Source organism: Chinchilla lanigera, unplaced genomic scaffold (assembly GCF_000276665.1).
Source record: "Chinchilla lanigera isolate Chin_1 unplaced genomic scaffold, ChiLan1.0 scaffold00001, whole genome shotgun sequence".
Taxonomy (NCBI): Eukaryota; Metazoa; Chordata; class Mammalia; order Rodentia; family Chinchillidae; genus Chinchilla; species Chinchilla lanigera.
The window spans coordinates 3,096,635-3,110,818 of record NW_004955402.1 but is presented as its reverse complement, the minus strand read 5'-3'; the positions used below and the strand labels follow the sequence as shown (position 1 = coordinate 3,110,818).

At 55.3% G+C, this 14,184-nt stretch overlaps 1 protein-coding gene across 1 annotated transcript; it reads left to right on the top strand.

Moving 5' to 3' along the window:
• Positions 1-1,117: 1,117 nt before the first annotated feature.
• Rab12 (RAB12, member RAS oncogene family) lies at positions 1,118-8,110 on the top strand (the record flags this gene model as incomplete). The annotated part of the gene is given in 5 exon segments (XM_013516234.1): positions 1,118-1,178; positions 4,175-4,313; positions 5,089-5,178; positions 5,960-6,064; positions 6,998-8,110. Coding segments are annotated over 5 exon segments (509 nt in total), but the record flags the coding sequence as incomplete, so codon positions are not given.
• Positions 8,111-14,184: the final 6,074 nt, after the last annotated feature.

Sequence of the window (14,184 nt, the reverse complement as noted above, 5' to 3'; positions counted from 1 at the left end):
GCGTGGCAGGCGGCCACCGTCGTCGTCACGAGAGGAAGCTCAGGTCCAGAAGTCCAGCGACGAAGAGACGACGTCTAAGTCCAGGAGGACGGAGAAGGCCGCTGGTGGCCTGCACCCTTGCGAAGCCACACGGAGGCGGACCGAGCTCCCGGCGCCGGCGAGGTCCCCGTGCTCCACGGCCCCGTGCTGTCCGGAGACACAGCGGCCCGCACGCACAGCCTGACCCGAGCCGTGCGACCCAGACGGCAGGCTGCGGGGAAGCGGGGGGCGGGATCGCGGCTGGCGGGAAGCCTGGGCGTGCGCGCCCGCGCTTAGGGGCCACAGCGACAGTGAACTGTGCAGGCGTGCGCCCGCGCACGTGCCCCTCCAGGTGTATGCTGCCGGGCGCAGGGCAAACTTGGGTTTAAACAAGCATCTGGAGCTATGGAGGCTGAATTCAAAGGCCACACATGGTCGTTTGCTTAGTAATTTTTTCAAAGAAGATTCTTAATTTTATTAATTGCTCCATTTTGCTTCAATGCTGTAGAAATATTTTTTCATTTTGAATTTATTTTTTAATTGGTACATAATGTTTACACATCATGGGAGTTGGTGCATGTATATGACACATCTTAATTTGCTTAGTATAAGATTAAGTCTTTCAATAGTCTTCCTCTTATTATGGGCTATATGATAAACACGTTGCCTTTGTAGTTACCAAAAATTTTTGGGAGTGCTGGGAAACAATGTAGTAATTTCCAGATTTAGAGGAAGCAAAGTTTCCAGTGTTCCTTTTATGAATCCGCCAAGATAACTTCATTTGCTAGTGTCATTATTACATGTGATTTGGTGCTAGGCATGGTGGTGCACGCCTATGATCTCAGCACCTGGAGAGGCTGAGGCAGGAGGATTGCCACAAGTGTGAGGCCAGCCTGGGCAACAGAGCGCGACTGTGATTTGTACGTGGTCTTTGCAGAGCTGTGGAGTCGTGAGCTATGTTCTGACCACAGACCTTGGGTTGCATGATGCTGGTTTTTTTATTTTTCTGTAATGATTCAAAAATACACAAATAGATTTTTATGACAGAATGTATCTTTCTGGTTTTTGCTTCATGTTTTTTTTTTTTTTTTTTTTACAGGTGTTGACTTCAAAATCAAAACCGTAGAGCTAAGAGGGAAGAAAATCAGGTTACAGATCTGGTGAGTGGCAGTTTACTCCATTGCATGCCGGCTGTGTGCGTCTGCGTGTGCAGCACCCACACACGTGTGCGCTGGGCTCCGCTGCGTATGGCAACCCGTCCACGTGTGCCACGCTGTGTCCCTGTCCTGAGCGCGCCCTGGCGCCTTCACCTCTAACTGCAAGTCGTTTGCATGCGCTGAGCTGCGTCACTGCACCAGCTGCCCACCTGCTTGGCATCTTCTCCTGGCAAGGGCTCCCTGTGCTGGTGTCCAGGAGAGCCCACATGTGTGTGGCCAGGCTGGCTCTCAAACCTCAGAGATGGGCCCTAGAGAGAAGCCCCTTTATAGCCAGGCGCAGTGGCGCACACCTGCCAAACCTGGCATTTTGGGAGGCTGAGGCAGGAGGATGGCAAGTTCAAGCCCAGCCTGGGAGACAATGACTTAGGAAGACCCTGTCTCAAAGCACAGCAGAAGTGTGCAGGTGGCCGGCCACCTCTCCGGAGGAGGGGACGGGGCCGGCACGGGCCCGCACTCAGCCTACTAACCCTCTCGTAGGTGCCCTCGTTCTGACTGTCTGTCCACATCTGTGTGTCTGCTTCCATCGCGCTAACCGCTCTCCATCTGTGGCACCACCGTCACCTAACTCTGAGTGTCAGTGCCGTGTCTCCATCTTCATCCGTGTCCCTGTCCCGGGCCGCTGCAGCCCCGCCGAGGCGTCCGAGGTAACAGCCCCTCCCCCACCCGCCCAGGACCCCGCCGGGGGCCCGGGCGTGCTGCTTTGCGTTTTGTCGTGTTTTAGTTGTCTAGTTTGACCGTGAAACATGAGCAGTCTTGTCGGGAGATCTGAATAGCAGGAAGTACCCGTCGCTCCTTCTGTCCTGGGGAAGGCCGCAGACTCGGCACCCTCGCTGCCCGTCCCAGGGACCGCACACGAGCTGCTATTTCTGATCAAAGGCTTTGAGGGCAAGAGCACCTCGGCAGGGGCTGGGATACTTCCACCTGTGCGCCTGCCTCCGGGGCCTGGGGCTGAGCCACATCCCCAGCCCTTTCTGACTTATTTTTGGGGCTCACTAAGTTACCCAGGCGGGGCTTGACCTTGCAGTCCTCCTGCCTCAGCCTCCCAGAGTATTGGGAATATAATATATTGGGAATATGTCCCCCTCTCCCACCCCATGCCTGGCTCTGTGGGTACTTTTCAATGAGGGGGTAAGGTAGCTAATACTAGACTGTGAAGCTTGCTTTGGTGGATGATAGACACACCCAGTGGCAATGGCACATCTGAAGAAGATGAATCTCTGCGAGTCGGGCCCAGTTTGTAGAAGTATGTCCGAATGCCCAGGTGCCTCGCTGCCCTCTGCCCAGCGCCCATGCCCTCCGCTAGTGTTCGTGTCCGAGAGCTGGTGGTGGGGGTGGTGGAGGGGGGACCACGTGCTCCTCACCTTTGTCTCCTGAGGTGGAGAGGGCCTGGCCCGGGGCCCGAGCGTTCCGTGTCTGAGTGCTTGGCCCGGCGGGGCCGGGCTCTGGAGTACTGGCGCACGGTGATGTCCCGGGGACAGGAGCCAGGTCTGAGCACCGAGCTCACGCCGCGTCCTGCGCACCTGACGCAGGCCCCTTTACACGGTGTTGTTAGTGCAGCAGCCACAGGAGGTCAGGCCTGAAATTGTCCGCCTGTGCGTTGTGTCGGTGCTCAGAAAGTTGCGGATTATGTAGCATTTAGGGGTGTTTTGCGTTCTGTTGTCTTTTGTCTCTTTTTTTATGAGACAAGGTTTTGCTGCGTAGCCCAGGCTGGTCCCTCTGTCTCGGCCTCCCCAAGTACCGGTATTAGACGTATGTCGTCGTGCCTGCCTTTTCTTCCTTTTTGCATTTTGTGTTTCCGGATTAGGAGTGCCGGGCCTGGACCACATCGTTTGTCTTGCTCTTGCGCTGTGTGAAGTTGTCCTGGTTCTTGGCCAGCTGAGGCGCAGCAGAACCGGGTTCCCCCACTCCAGGACGAGTAGGGCCGACTCGGTTTCACAGACGGCCTTGCTAGAGCAGATGCTTTTGTTCTTGGTAGTTTGTTTGTAGGCAGTGCGAGAAATGCCGTTCGCTGCAGAGGCCTGGCCGTGCGAAGGCTGAAGCCGCGGCTGTCTTCGCGGCCTCTTTGTCACGGCTGCGTTGTTCAGTTCCCCCTTCCTCTGTCTGCTTGTGTCGCATGAGTCAGTGTCCGGCAGGCCAGTGCGGCCTCACACGTGCGCCCAGCGCTGTCTGGAGTTGCTGGGCAGCTGGGCAGTGTCGCGTTGGGATGGGAGAGGAGCCACGCCCTGGGAGAGGGGTGCGGGGTTCGGGGTGCGTGCGGCCTCAGCCTGCCTGGCCGGCCCTTTCCTTCTCTCCCTGGAGCAGTCAGGTGACACGGAGCGGAGCAGGTAGAGCGGCACTGCCGAAGTCACCCCCGCCCCGGGCTAGGAACAGCATTGCAGGGCACTCAGGGCACGGCTGTGCACCGGCAGAGCGGGGCCGCAGGGAGCTTGCAGCCTGGCCAGAGACGGAGAGAGGCCTGCGGGGCTGGGGGTCAGCGGAGCGCCGCTGGGCAGAGGGCAGAGATGCACTTGGTGTCTTCACAAGGCGGGAAGCGGGACCCAGCCCCCACAGTCATCTGAGTTGGGTAGAATAGGAGCCGCAGCGGGATCTGTGCGGGGCTGGTGCAGCGTCCGGAGGAGGAGGCAGAGGGGGAGGAGGAGGCTGCCAGGCCGGCTGTCAGAGCGGCCGGAAGACAGAATTTTAGGAATGAGATGCGGGTCCCGTCTTTTCCTGTCCTGGTGTTGGGCTGTGGGCGGGTCCCTCTGTATGGTCACTCCAGGGACCCCAGGGACACGAGTGACTGCTGGCTGGGTGGAGCAGGGCCCATAGCTCGTGCTGTCTGAGTCCCCGACTTGGCCTGCTGTCTCACCGCCCAGTCACCAGCGTTTCCCCGGGGAGCAGGGGCCCCACCCACCTCGCCAGGGCCGAGGCCGGGGACTGACTGTGCCACGGTTTCCTAGGGACACGGCGGGCCAGGAGCGATTCAACAGCATTACCTCAGCCTACTACAGGAGTGCCAAGGGGATCATCCTCGTGTACGACATCACCAAGAAGGAGACCTTCGACGATCTGCCCAAGTGGATGAAGATGATCGATAAGGTGCACCGCTCCCCAAGGGGTGAATGCTGCTCGGGGGACGCAGCCCAGCGCCGTCAGCACGGAGCGTGGTCCTGGGCGGGGGGTCCTGTGTCATGCACGAGGCACCAAGGTGTGAATATCCGGGTTTCTGCCCGGTGCTGGACTCAGAGCCAGTGTGTCCCTTCGGCTGGGTCTGGTGCTGCTGGGAGCCGACACTGGGCACGCTTGCTCCCGCAAGAGGTTGTGCGCACACTCTCTGCATGCACGCAAGCAGGTGGCCTTCTCGTGCGGGCGTGGGCAGCCCGGAGGCCTGGCCATCCCCTGGGCACCGGCCCTTGGTGTCAGGGCCGACTGTCAGCTCCTCATTCTGCACAGGTTTTTCCTTGGCTCACAATATCCCAGCAGCACAGGGGACTGAGTCTAGGGCCTTGGTCCTGAGTTACATGTCCAGCCCAGTGTGCTTTTTAATTCTGAGATAGGGCTCACTAAGTTGCCAGGTCTGGATCCTCCTGCCTCAGTCTCCAGAACACTCTGTAAGACTTCCAGTAAATGCCCAGTAGGAGGTTGTGGCCCGTGGAGCACAGCCAGGTTTTCAAAGTGCACACCTCAGGAGATGAGAAAGCGGCTGTCCTCGGCCCGTTCTGACCTCTTCGGTGGCTGGAGTCCTGGCCGGCCCGGCCCGGGCTGGGGTCACGGGGACTCGGTGCATGCAGCAGGGCTTTCCGGGGCCCTGGGGCCTCCTGGCGGTCCTGCACTGGTAGGGCAGCCTGTGACGCCGGCATCTTTGCAACCGCAGTACGCGTCTGAAGACGCCGAGCTCCTCCTGGTGGGAAACAAGCTGGACTGTGAGATGGACCGGGAGATCAGCCGGCAGCAGGGGGAGAAGGTGAGCACCATCCCCATAGAGGCCCTGCCCCTCACATCTGAGAAGTGACCGTCAGTGCGGCGGCCCTGGTCACACCCTTCCCGTGGCGGCTTTGTTTTCCTAACTTCTTGCTCCTTTTTTTTTTTGAGACAGTCACACTATGCAGTTCAGGCTGGCCTTGAACTCACTATGTAGCCCAGGCTGGCTTCGAACTCATGGCACTCTTCCTGCCTCAGCCTCAGCTGCTGGGACTATGGCGTGCACCACTATGCCCAGGTGTCTTGCTCCTGTAGACTCATTTTGAAGTAGAAGGAAAGAGCACATGAGGGTAGAGTGCGCTGTTAGCTGAGCTGGCGTTTGTGCTGGAGGAGCCTGTTGACATTGTGAGGCTGCTTTCATGGCTTCCTCTTACTCTGACATTCTCTGCTCCCCTGGCTCTGCTAAGGGTGCAGTCACAGAGAGACGGGGTGCGTGTCCGAAGGCTTGGCTCTTCTCTGACAGCCGCAGGCAGGGCGCTGGGCTCCGGGTCCTGATGTCAGCCTGGAGCTGCTGCTCGATTTTTTCTTTTGCTGTGTTACTGTAGGGGTCTGGTATCCTTGTCAGCCTGGTGTTTGGGTGTAACTGGGACTCCGGAGACCCTCAGTCCCCTCCTTTAGTGCCAAAGCCTTGGGGCTGCAACCCCTCCGTTGTGGGGCCCTGTAGACACAGGTCTGCACTGTGCCCAGGCCAGACACGCGCGTGCGTGTGTGTGTGTGTGTGTGTGTGTGTGCACGCGCACGCCTGTCTGTCTGTGTCTTCACAGTTCGCACAGCAGATAACCGGGATGCGGTTCTGTGAGGCCAGTGCCAAGGATAACTTCAACGTGGACGAGATATTCCTGAAGCTGGTCGACGACATCCTGAAGAAGGTAAAGGGTCAAACGCCAGCTCCCGGGGGTTTACTGAAAGCTGCCGTTTCCTTTGTTGCTTCTCCGCGTTGAAGATGTTGTATTTAGAAACGAAGGCCCAGTCCTTGCTCTTAGGCACAGGAGCCGGTACTGGTGCCGCCTGGGCCGAGTGGGAGGGTTCCCAGGGCTTTGGTGACCCGGGGCCATTGGATAGTGCTCCAGCTTAGCGTAGGAGTGCAGTTGGTGGTGTGGCCGCACGGTGCGGAGTTGTCCACAGGCCTGGGGTGGCTCGGGGTGGAGCCCTTGCCGTCCCCGGCACGCCATCCAGGCCTGTTCTGTACACTTGCTTTATTTCTTCCTGTGTCCCGACGCGAATTAAGTTCACCGTGGCCAGAGGGGAGCTGGAGAAGCAGGCAGGGCCCCAGCAAGGACAGCCCTGGCAGGCACCTGCCCCAGGGCCCCACAGCCGGCCTCCCCTCTCCCGAGGCTTCATGGGCTGCTTTGCTACCAGGAGTCAGCGGGAGCTCCGCTGGGCAGCAGTCATTTCTTTGGGGGTTGTCTTAGTTACTTTCACATGGCTGGGACGAACAGCCCACGCCGGCAAGTCAGAGGAGGAAAGGTTTCGCTCAGCTTTCAGTTTGTGGAGGTTTCAGACCCGTCGGCCGGCTCCCAGGCAGGGTGGCATAGCAGAGGAGAAGCAGCCCATGGCAGGGCAGCAGGAAGCAGAGATCAAGGGAGGAGGGCGTAACCTTCCGTGCCATGGTCACAGTGACCACCGCTTCCTACCAGGCTTCACCCCCCAGCAGCACACCCAGCTGTAAGTCTGTCAGTGGGCTAATCCGACCCCCTCCCTCAGCGCGCTCTGTGGTAGGCTTTGTCCTTTATGTGGCTGCTCGGTTTCCGAGCCGATCCCTTCCCAACAGTCACTGTGTTCATGTCTGCTCCACTCTCCAGATGCCGCTGGACGTCCTGCGGAACGAGCTCTCCAACAGCATCCTCTCGCTGCAGCCGGAGCCCGAGATCCCGCCCGAGCTGCCCCCGCCGCGGCCGCACGTGCGCTGCTGCTGATCTGCCACCTGCGCCCCAGCGACAGAGCGGCCGGCCTGAGGGGCAGCGCTCCCTTCTGCACTACAATCATTTTGACAGTTTCCTTTTGCACTTTGTAATCCAAGTCAGAGCTATACACTAACTTGTAAATACGCAAATATGCAATCCTGGGTGAGTCTGGGTCATACGTTACCTGTTTCCCTCCAAATTCGACTTCATCGGTTTCCCCGGCCGCTCCTGTCCACACCCAGGAGCACAGTACTTCTGATACGAAGAGTAGGCGAGAGGAAAGGTGTAATGTTCCTAAATATCATATTGTCCTTGTTAGTGATACTATGAGGACAGAAGATATTCTGCTAAGAAGAGAGACCGTGGTGCTTTGCTTACTGTTTTAAAGAAAATTTGTAAAACTAAAGACTTTGAGAACAAAGCTATGTTAAGTGCTTTCTCTTTATTTACAAGACATCCCGCTGTAGGGTCTCTGAGCCGGAGCCCGCTCGCTGCGAGCCCTGCCGCAGGTTACTCGTTGCCGGGAGGTGAGGAAGGGCTCTTCCCGGGCAGGGGCTGCGAAGCTGCGCTTCCTGATGCACGGACGAGTCTCAGGCTGCTCAGAACCATAGACACTCAGCACAGAAAGAAGTATTTTGGAAACCATAGAGGAACATTTTGAAGCAACCCTGCTGTCCTGGACAAACCCTGTTCAAAGGGATTTTGAAGCAGTGCGCTTCACCGTGTCCAAGAGCACACGGGGATTTTGCCTGAGCGCTCCGTGTCCTGGTAGGGATGCGACGCTCCCTTCGGCGGCAGAGCCCAGCGCCACACGCCTAGACTGTGCTTTTTTTTTTTTTTTTTGTGGACTCTCTTTGGTATATCTTTTATTAAACTGCACTGTGTCGTTTAGTCAAGGTAAATAGTCCGTGTTTGAATAACTTGCTGTGTCCTGAGTGTTGTGGTATGAGAAGCATCGTGGTCTTTCTACACTAATGAAGTGCAAATAAAATTTTGTATTTATGAATGACAGTGGTGGAGTTGCCGCATTCATTTGTAAACTGTGTATGCGACGGTGTGCCTCATGGACAGCACCTTTTGGCTTCTGGCTGCTGTAAGGGGGAAGCGTCGAACGTCCTCCGAGGTGGAGAGCAGCCCACACGCCCGAGAGGGTTCGCCGTGGGGCCTCGAGGCGTAAGGATGTGGATGAGTAGGTCAGGCCCTGACGCCAGGGTCCACGACAGCCTGATTCACAGCAGCCCGCAGGGAACAACCCACCTTCGCCAGCGATTAATGGATAAACACAGTGCCAACATGGGATAGTACCCAGCCTGGAGGAAGGAAAGGGGACGCAGCGCTGTGGCCTGGAGCACAGGCTGAGCCGGCGGCACCGCGCTGAGTGAGGAAAGCCAGCCACGAAGGACGGACGTCGTATGGTGCCACCCGTTTGAGGGTCCAGTGAGTGGTCCAACTGCTAGAGGCGGACAAGCAGCGGCTGCCAGACCCGGAGGAGGGGGCGGGAGGAGGGGCCGGAAGCCAGCGCCTCCTGGTTGCCAGGTGTCCGCGCCGGTTTCCACGCACAGAATGTGCTGAATTGTTCATTTAAAGCCAAGTGTGTGGCAGGGCTCGGTGCACTCCCGTAACCCCAGCCCGCACGCATGGGAGCAGAGACAGGAGGGTCTCCAGTCTGAGCTGCCTGCACAACTTCAAGAGACCTTGTCTCAGGAAGACATTAGAAGTGGGGACGAAGCGCAGCGTGAGGCCTGGGCACTCCCCACGGGCCAGGGCAGGGGCGCCCACACCGTCTTGGCACAGGGCTGCCTGTGAGTCACGCTGAGGCCCGGAAACCTCCCGTGAGCTTGGGGCGGGCTCCAGTCCCGATGGCTGTCTGGTTCTTTGCTGTCCTGCTGGGCCTTGCGGCATCCAGTGGCCTGAGAGTGTGAGAGTCCCTGTGCCCCAGACTCACAAGGGTCCTTTGAGCTCCAAAGCCCCCCTGGCCGGGGTGGCAGCTGCTTTGCTTGGTCCCGAGTTGCTATAGTGACCCCCTGTTTAAAAATACCTTCCTCATTGGGCCTGGGGGCACGCACCTGTGATCCCACCAATGGGAAGCTGAAGCAGAAGGATCTCTGCGAGTTGCCAGCCTGGGCTACTTGCCTGGAATACACAGTGAGCCCCTGTCTCAAAAACCCCGCACCAGAGAGCTCAGAGCCCTGGCTACTGTGGCCACAAAGGGATGTTTCTGGTTCGGGGACAGAGTTAGGGCTGAAGATGCTGGAGAGGGCGGCGAGATGACGGGATGCACGAGGAGAGGAGAGGAGGGCCCTGCGGGGACTTGCGGCACTGCCTTGCACTGTGATCTTCTTTTACTTACATTCACGTATTTTTGCAGCCCTGTGATCAAAACGAGCAAACCGGCATCAGAACAGGGCTAGTTGTTGGACTCCAGGCTTTCTTCCCATTTTAGCAGTTCGCTCTTGGCTTACTGGGGATCAAACCCAGGGTGGCCTGCATGCTAGGCAAGTGCTGTACCACTGAGCTATACCTCAGCTGATCAAGACAGTCATACATACGCTGTGTCTACAGATCCCTCCTTTGGCCTCCGTGGCCCCTAGTGTAAGTACCGCAGAACATTCTAGAAAGGTTCGCTTCCCCTGCTTCTCCTCATGCTTCTGCTTCTATTCAAGTCATCTCTTGCTGCCTTCATTTCACTGAGGTTGTGAGTGGCCAAGCGCTCTGGGAAGGCCGTGCGATCACACCGCTGTGGGATGACTGGCCCAGCCGCTGATGCCTCAGATGCAGTCCCCAAGGTCACACCCTCATGGCCCACGGGATACACCCAGAAGTGTTCTTGGCTGGTCTGCAAGGGAGAGTCACCCCGCCTCCTGCACACACACCCCCAAGCGCCAGGCACAGCCGGCAGGCTACCTGCCGGCATGTCTCAGGGGTCCCAGAAGCGACGGACACTCATTTAAAACTGGCCCTGCCTTCCGTTGAAGAAGAGCCAGCCCTTCCAGGTTGTAGCTGTACTCTGTACCTAGTGAAAGAAGCCATCATCCCCCCAGAGCCCCAAGCCTGAAATCGGAAGTGATCCTGGACAGCTCCTCCACAGGCACCTTCCACGTGGCCTCCCCGCCAGAGTCAGAGCCTCTTCTCACCAGCCTTCTGCACTGGCTGAAACCCCAGGGGCCCTCACTTGCTTTTTTTTTTTTTTTGAGACAGGGTCTCACTAAGTAGCCCAGGCTGGCCTTCAACATGCAAAAATGCTCCTGCCACAGCCTCCTGAGTGCTGAGAGGACAGGCGGGCACCACCGTGCCCAGTCATTTGCATTCTTGCAATGGCTGCTGCTTCATGCACATGTTCTAAATTATTCTCACTGGCTGGGCGTGATGGTGCACACCTGTGATCCCAGCACTCGGGAGGCTGAGGTAGGAGATCATTTCAAGTTTGAGACCAGCCTGGGCTACACAGTGAGCTCACGGCCAGCATGAACTGCATAGCGAGACCCTGTCTCAAAAAAGACCAAAAAATATATATATATATGCTGTTACAACCATGTTCCCAAGCTTACTCTGTTACCTCTGCTTTCATGGAAACACCTCCAGAAATCCCATTCATTTCTGTACAGCACTTGCCCCAGATGGAGACTGTCTCTCAGCTCCACCCAAGACCTCAGAGGTAGCTGAGCTAACTGCTGGCAGCGCGCATTATTTTACCTGTGTAACTGCGTCAGGGAAACTGGAAAACCTGTCCAAGTCTGTGCTGACAAGGAGCAGAGCCCACCTGGAAGCCCACTCCATAGACACCTTGCTGTCCGCTCTCAGCCTCGGAGAAGATTTATAAACTGCTGGCTGAGGCACACAGAAACACATCCCTTATCTGTCTGTAACGGCCCCCGTGCACTGTGTCCTCTTGCTCGCTGGAAGATGACCCAAATCCTGTGTTCTTACCGGCATTTTAATTTGCTCATGTCACTAGTGTGATTTTAGCACAAGCGCTGCCTTTCAAGGTCTTTTGAAAGCAAACTCAGAAGACACCAGCTAGCAAGATGATGCATTTCACTGAAGCAGGTGAATAACATTAACTAGAAACAGTTTAAACTCAGCAGTTCCAAGACAGAGATCATCGCAGTGTGTAAAAAAGCAAGACCTGAATGTATGCCATCTACAGTAGCCCCCCTCCATACAAGGACAAAGATAAGTTACAACTAAAAGGGCGGACAAAGGCATCTGAAAACACAAATCAAAAAGAAGCTGGCGAGGTTACAGTACTCCCAGACCGAGCAAGTCCAGGGGCTCAGGGCTGTGCTCAGTGTGAGAGTGTTTGCCTGGCATGCCCGAGGCCCTGGGTTCAATCCCCAGCACCACCAAAGAAAAGAATGGGTATTACATATTACTGGGGAAAGGGGGCATCACATGAGAGTCAAGCTCTTAAGACAACAATCTTACATGTAATTATCAACAGAGCCTCAAAGTACATAAAGCAAAAATCAGTGAAACTGAAAGGGGAAATGAATCCACAATTCTCTGTTATCAATAGAACAAGTAGCCAGAAAAGCTCTAACTGACCTGGGCGACCACATTAACCTCCACCCCTGGACCCTATCACAGGTGGAGAACACATTCCTCTAAAGCACACATGAAGCACTCAACAAGATAAATCCTATTCTGCACCATAAAACAAACTTTAACAAAAACCAAAAAAAAAAAAAAAAAATGTATTTCACCATGCCACAACTGAATTAAACTAAAATAATGAAAAATATCTAGAAAATCTCCAAATGTGTGGTTTTAAAAGCTATACTTCAGAATAACCCATGTGTCCACAAAAGAGAATTTGAAAATATTTCAAAAGCCAAGCATGATGGTGCACGCCTGTAATCACTACACTCAGGAGGCTGAGGCAGGAGGATGGTGGCAAGTTCAAGGCCAGCCTGGCCTACAAAGTGAGCTCAAGGCCAGCCTGAACTGCGTAGTGAGACCCTGTCTCAAAAAGACAAAAAAAAAGAAAGAAAAAGAAAGAAGAGAAGAGAAGGAAGGAAGGAATATTTCAAGTGGGACACAAATGGAAATACATCAAAATGCGAGGGATGTCCTTGACCCAGGATGCGGTGGGAGGGCGGGTGCTCAGTGATGAAGGAAATTAAACCCGACGTGCAGCGCTGATGCACAGGCGGAGGCGCCCGTGGGAAGGGAAAGGAAGGGCTGGGGGCGGGGCTACATGGCAGCCAGTGGGGGTGAGCAGAGGCCGGGAGCAGGACGGCCTGGTTTCTGTGTCTTGCTGGGAAGAGTGCGGGTGGGGCGTCTTCACCTGGGCTGCAGGGAGCATTTCTGAGCCTTCTCCGTGGGGTTCTCCGGGACTGCTTCCTAACAGAAGATTGGGTCCGGGGCTATTCTGTCCTTGGGGACTCCGCGGCGCCTCCTGCTGCCCCAGCACACCCTTGGGACGCGGGGGGCGGGGGGGCGGCGGCTTGTTCCGTACCCGCCACAGGGAGGACGGAGGATGGCCACGGACGGGTGTTGCCACCATTCCTGTGACCGGGGAGCAAGTCCCAGCAGCCGTGCATCGTGTCCCGTGAGCGCCTGGCTTACGCCCGAAGCTAGAGTCGTCATGGAGGAAAATGACAGCAATAAAGACAAGTTAGAAAAGGAAAAGTCTCAGATAACTGGTTTTCATTTTAAGAAACTAGAAAACGAGTAAATTAACCTCAACGCAAGAAGAAAGAAATAAGGGCATACAATAACCAGTGACATTAAGGGCATAAAAACCAGAGGAAGGGGCTGGGGATTTATCTCAGCGGCACAGCGCCTACCTGGCAAGCACGAGGTCGTGAGTTCGATTCCTGGTACCAGGAAAAAAACAAAAAACAATAGGAAAAATCTGTGTCTATACAGGTTAACAACAATGAGAAATGAAATCCAATCAACAATGGCCAAGAACTTCAACAGATTTTTTTTTCCCCACAGGAGCCATACAGAGGCCAACAAGCACGCAGAGAGAGGCTTCAGACGCTCCGCGTGGGGCGGGTGCGAGTGACGCCCACTGGCCGCACGGGATGCCCGTTACCAGAGCAAGCCAAGACTAGGAACAGCGAGTGCTGGTGGAGAAGTGGGAACCCGACGCAGTGCTGATGGAGGATAGAATCGTGCAGCTATGGTGGGAAACGGCACGACGATTACTCAGAGCTAAACGCAGAGTGACCATCTGACGTGGCAGTTCCGTTTCTGCTTGAGGGAACTGTACATCCGTGTATAAGCAGATCTGCACGTCGGTGTCCTAGCAGCAGCATCCACAGTAGCTAAAACAGAGGTGACCCCACGTCAGTGCTCACAGCGGATGTATGGAGACAGAACGCTGTCCCTCCGCACGGGGATGTAGACAACCTTAAAAAGGGGAGAAATGACACACACGCTATGACGTGGGCGAGCCTCGAGGACACTGCACTGAAGGAAATACGCTAACCGCCAAAGGACAAAATGCTGCGTGGTGCCACATACGTCCCCATCCAAGTGCCCTCACGTGCCCAGTTCATAGAGACAGAAAACTCTGCCAGGCTGGCGGCAGGGCATGAGGTCCGAATGCAGAAATCACTTGTATTTTATTTTCTAGCAATAAACATTTGAAGATTGAGTATTTTAAAGTGATGTTTAAATAGCACCCGCTGCCCAAAAAAGAACTCAGAACTTTTTAGTGCAAATCTAACAAAAGCCTAAATAGACAGAGATGGAGTTTCCGTGGTTTGGAAGCTTGGTAAGAACTCATTCCCTCCTGACTTTTCTACAGAGTCAATGCCACCCGATCGAAACCTCTCAGGATCTGTGTGTGTGTGTGTGTGTGTGTGTGTGTGTGTGTGTGTGTAGAAATCAACAAGGTAATCCTAAACTTTATATCTAAAAGCAAAGGAACTGTAATAGCCAAAGTGGTTTTGAAGAACAACAAACGTACTGTACTGTACCCAACTGCAAGATTTAATTATAAATCCACACTAATGAAGACAGTGTGGGAGAAAGAACAAACAGATGAGGCAAGAAATAGACCCCGAAGTACTGGATGGGTTTTTAACAAATGCAGAAAGAGGCAATTCGAGGCAGAGAGGATTTTTTTTAAC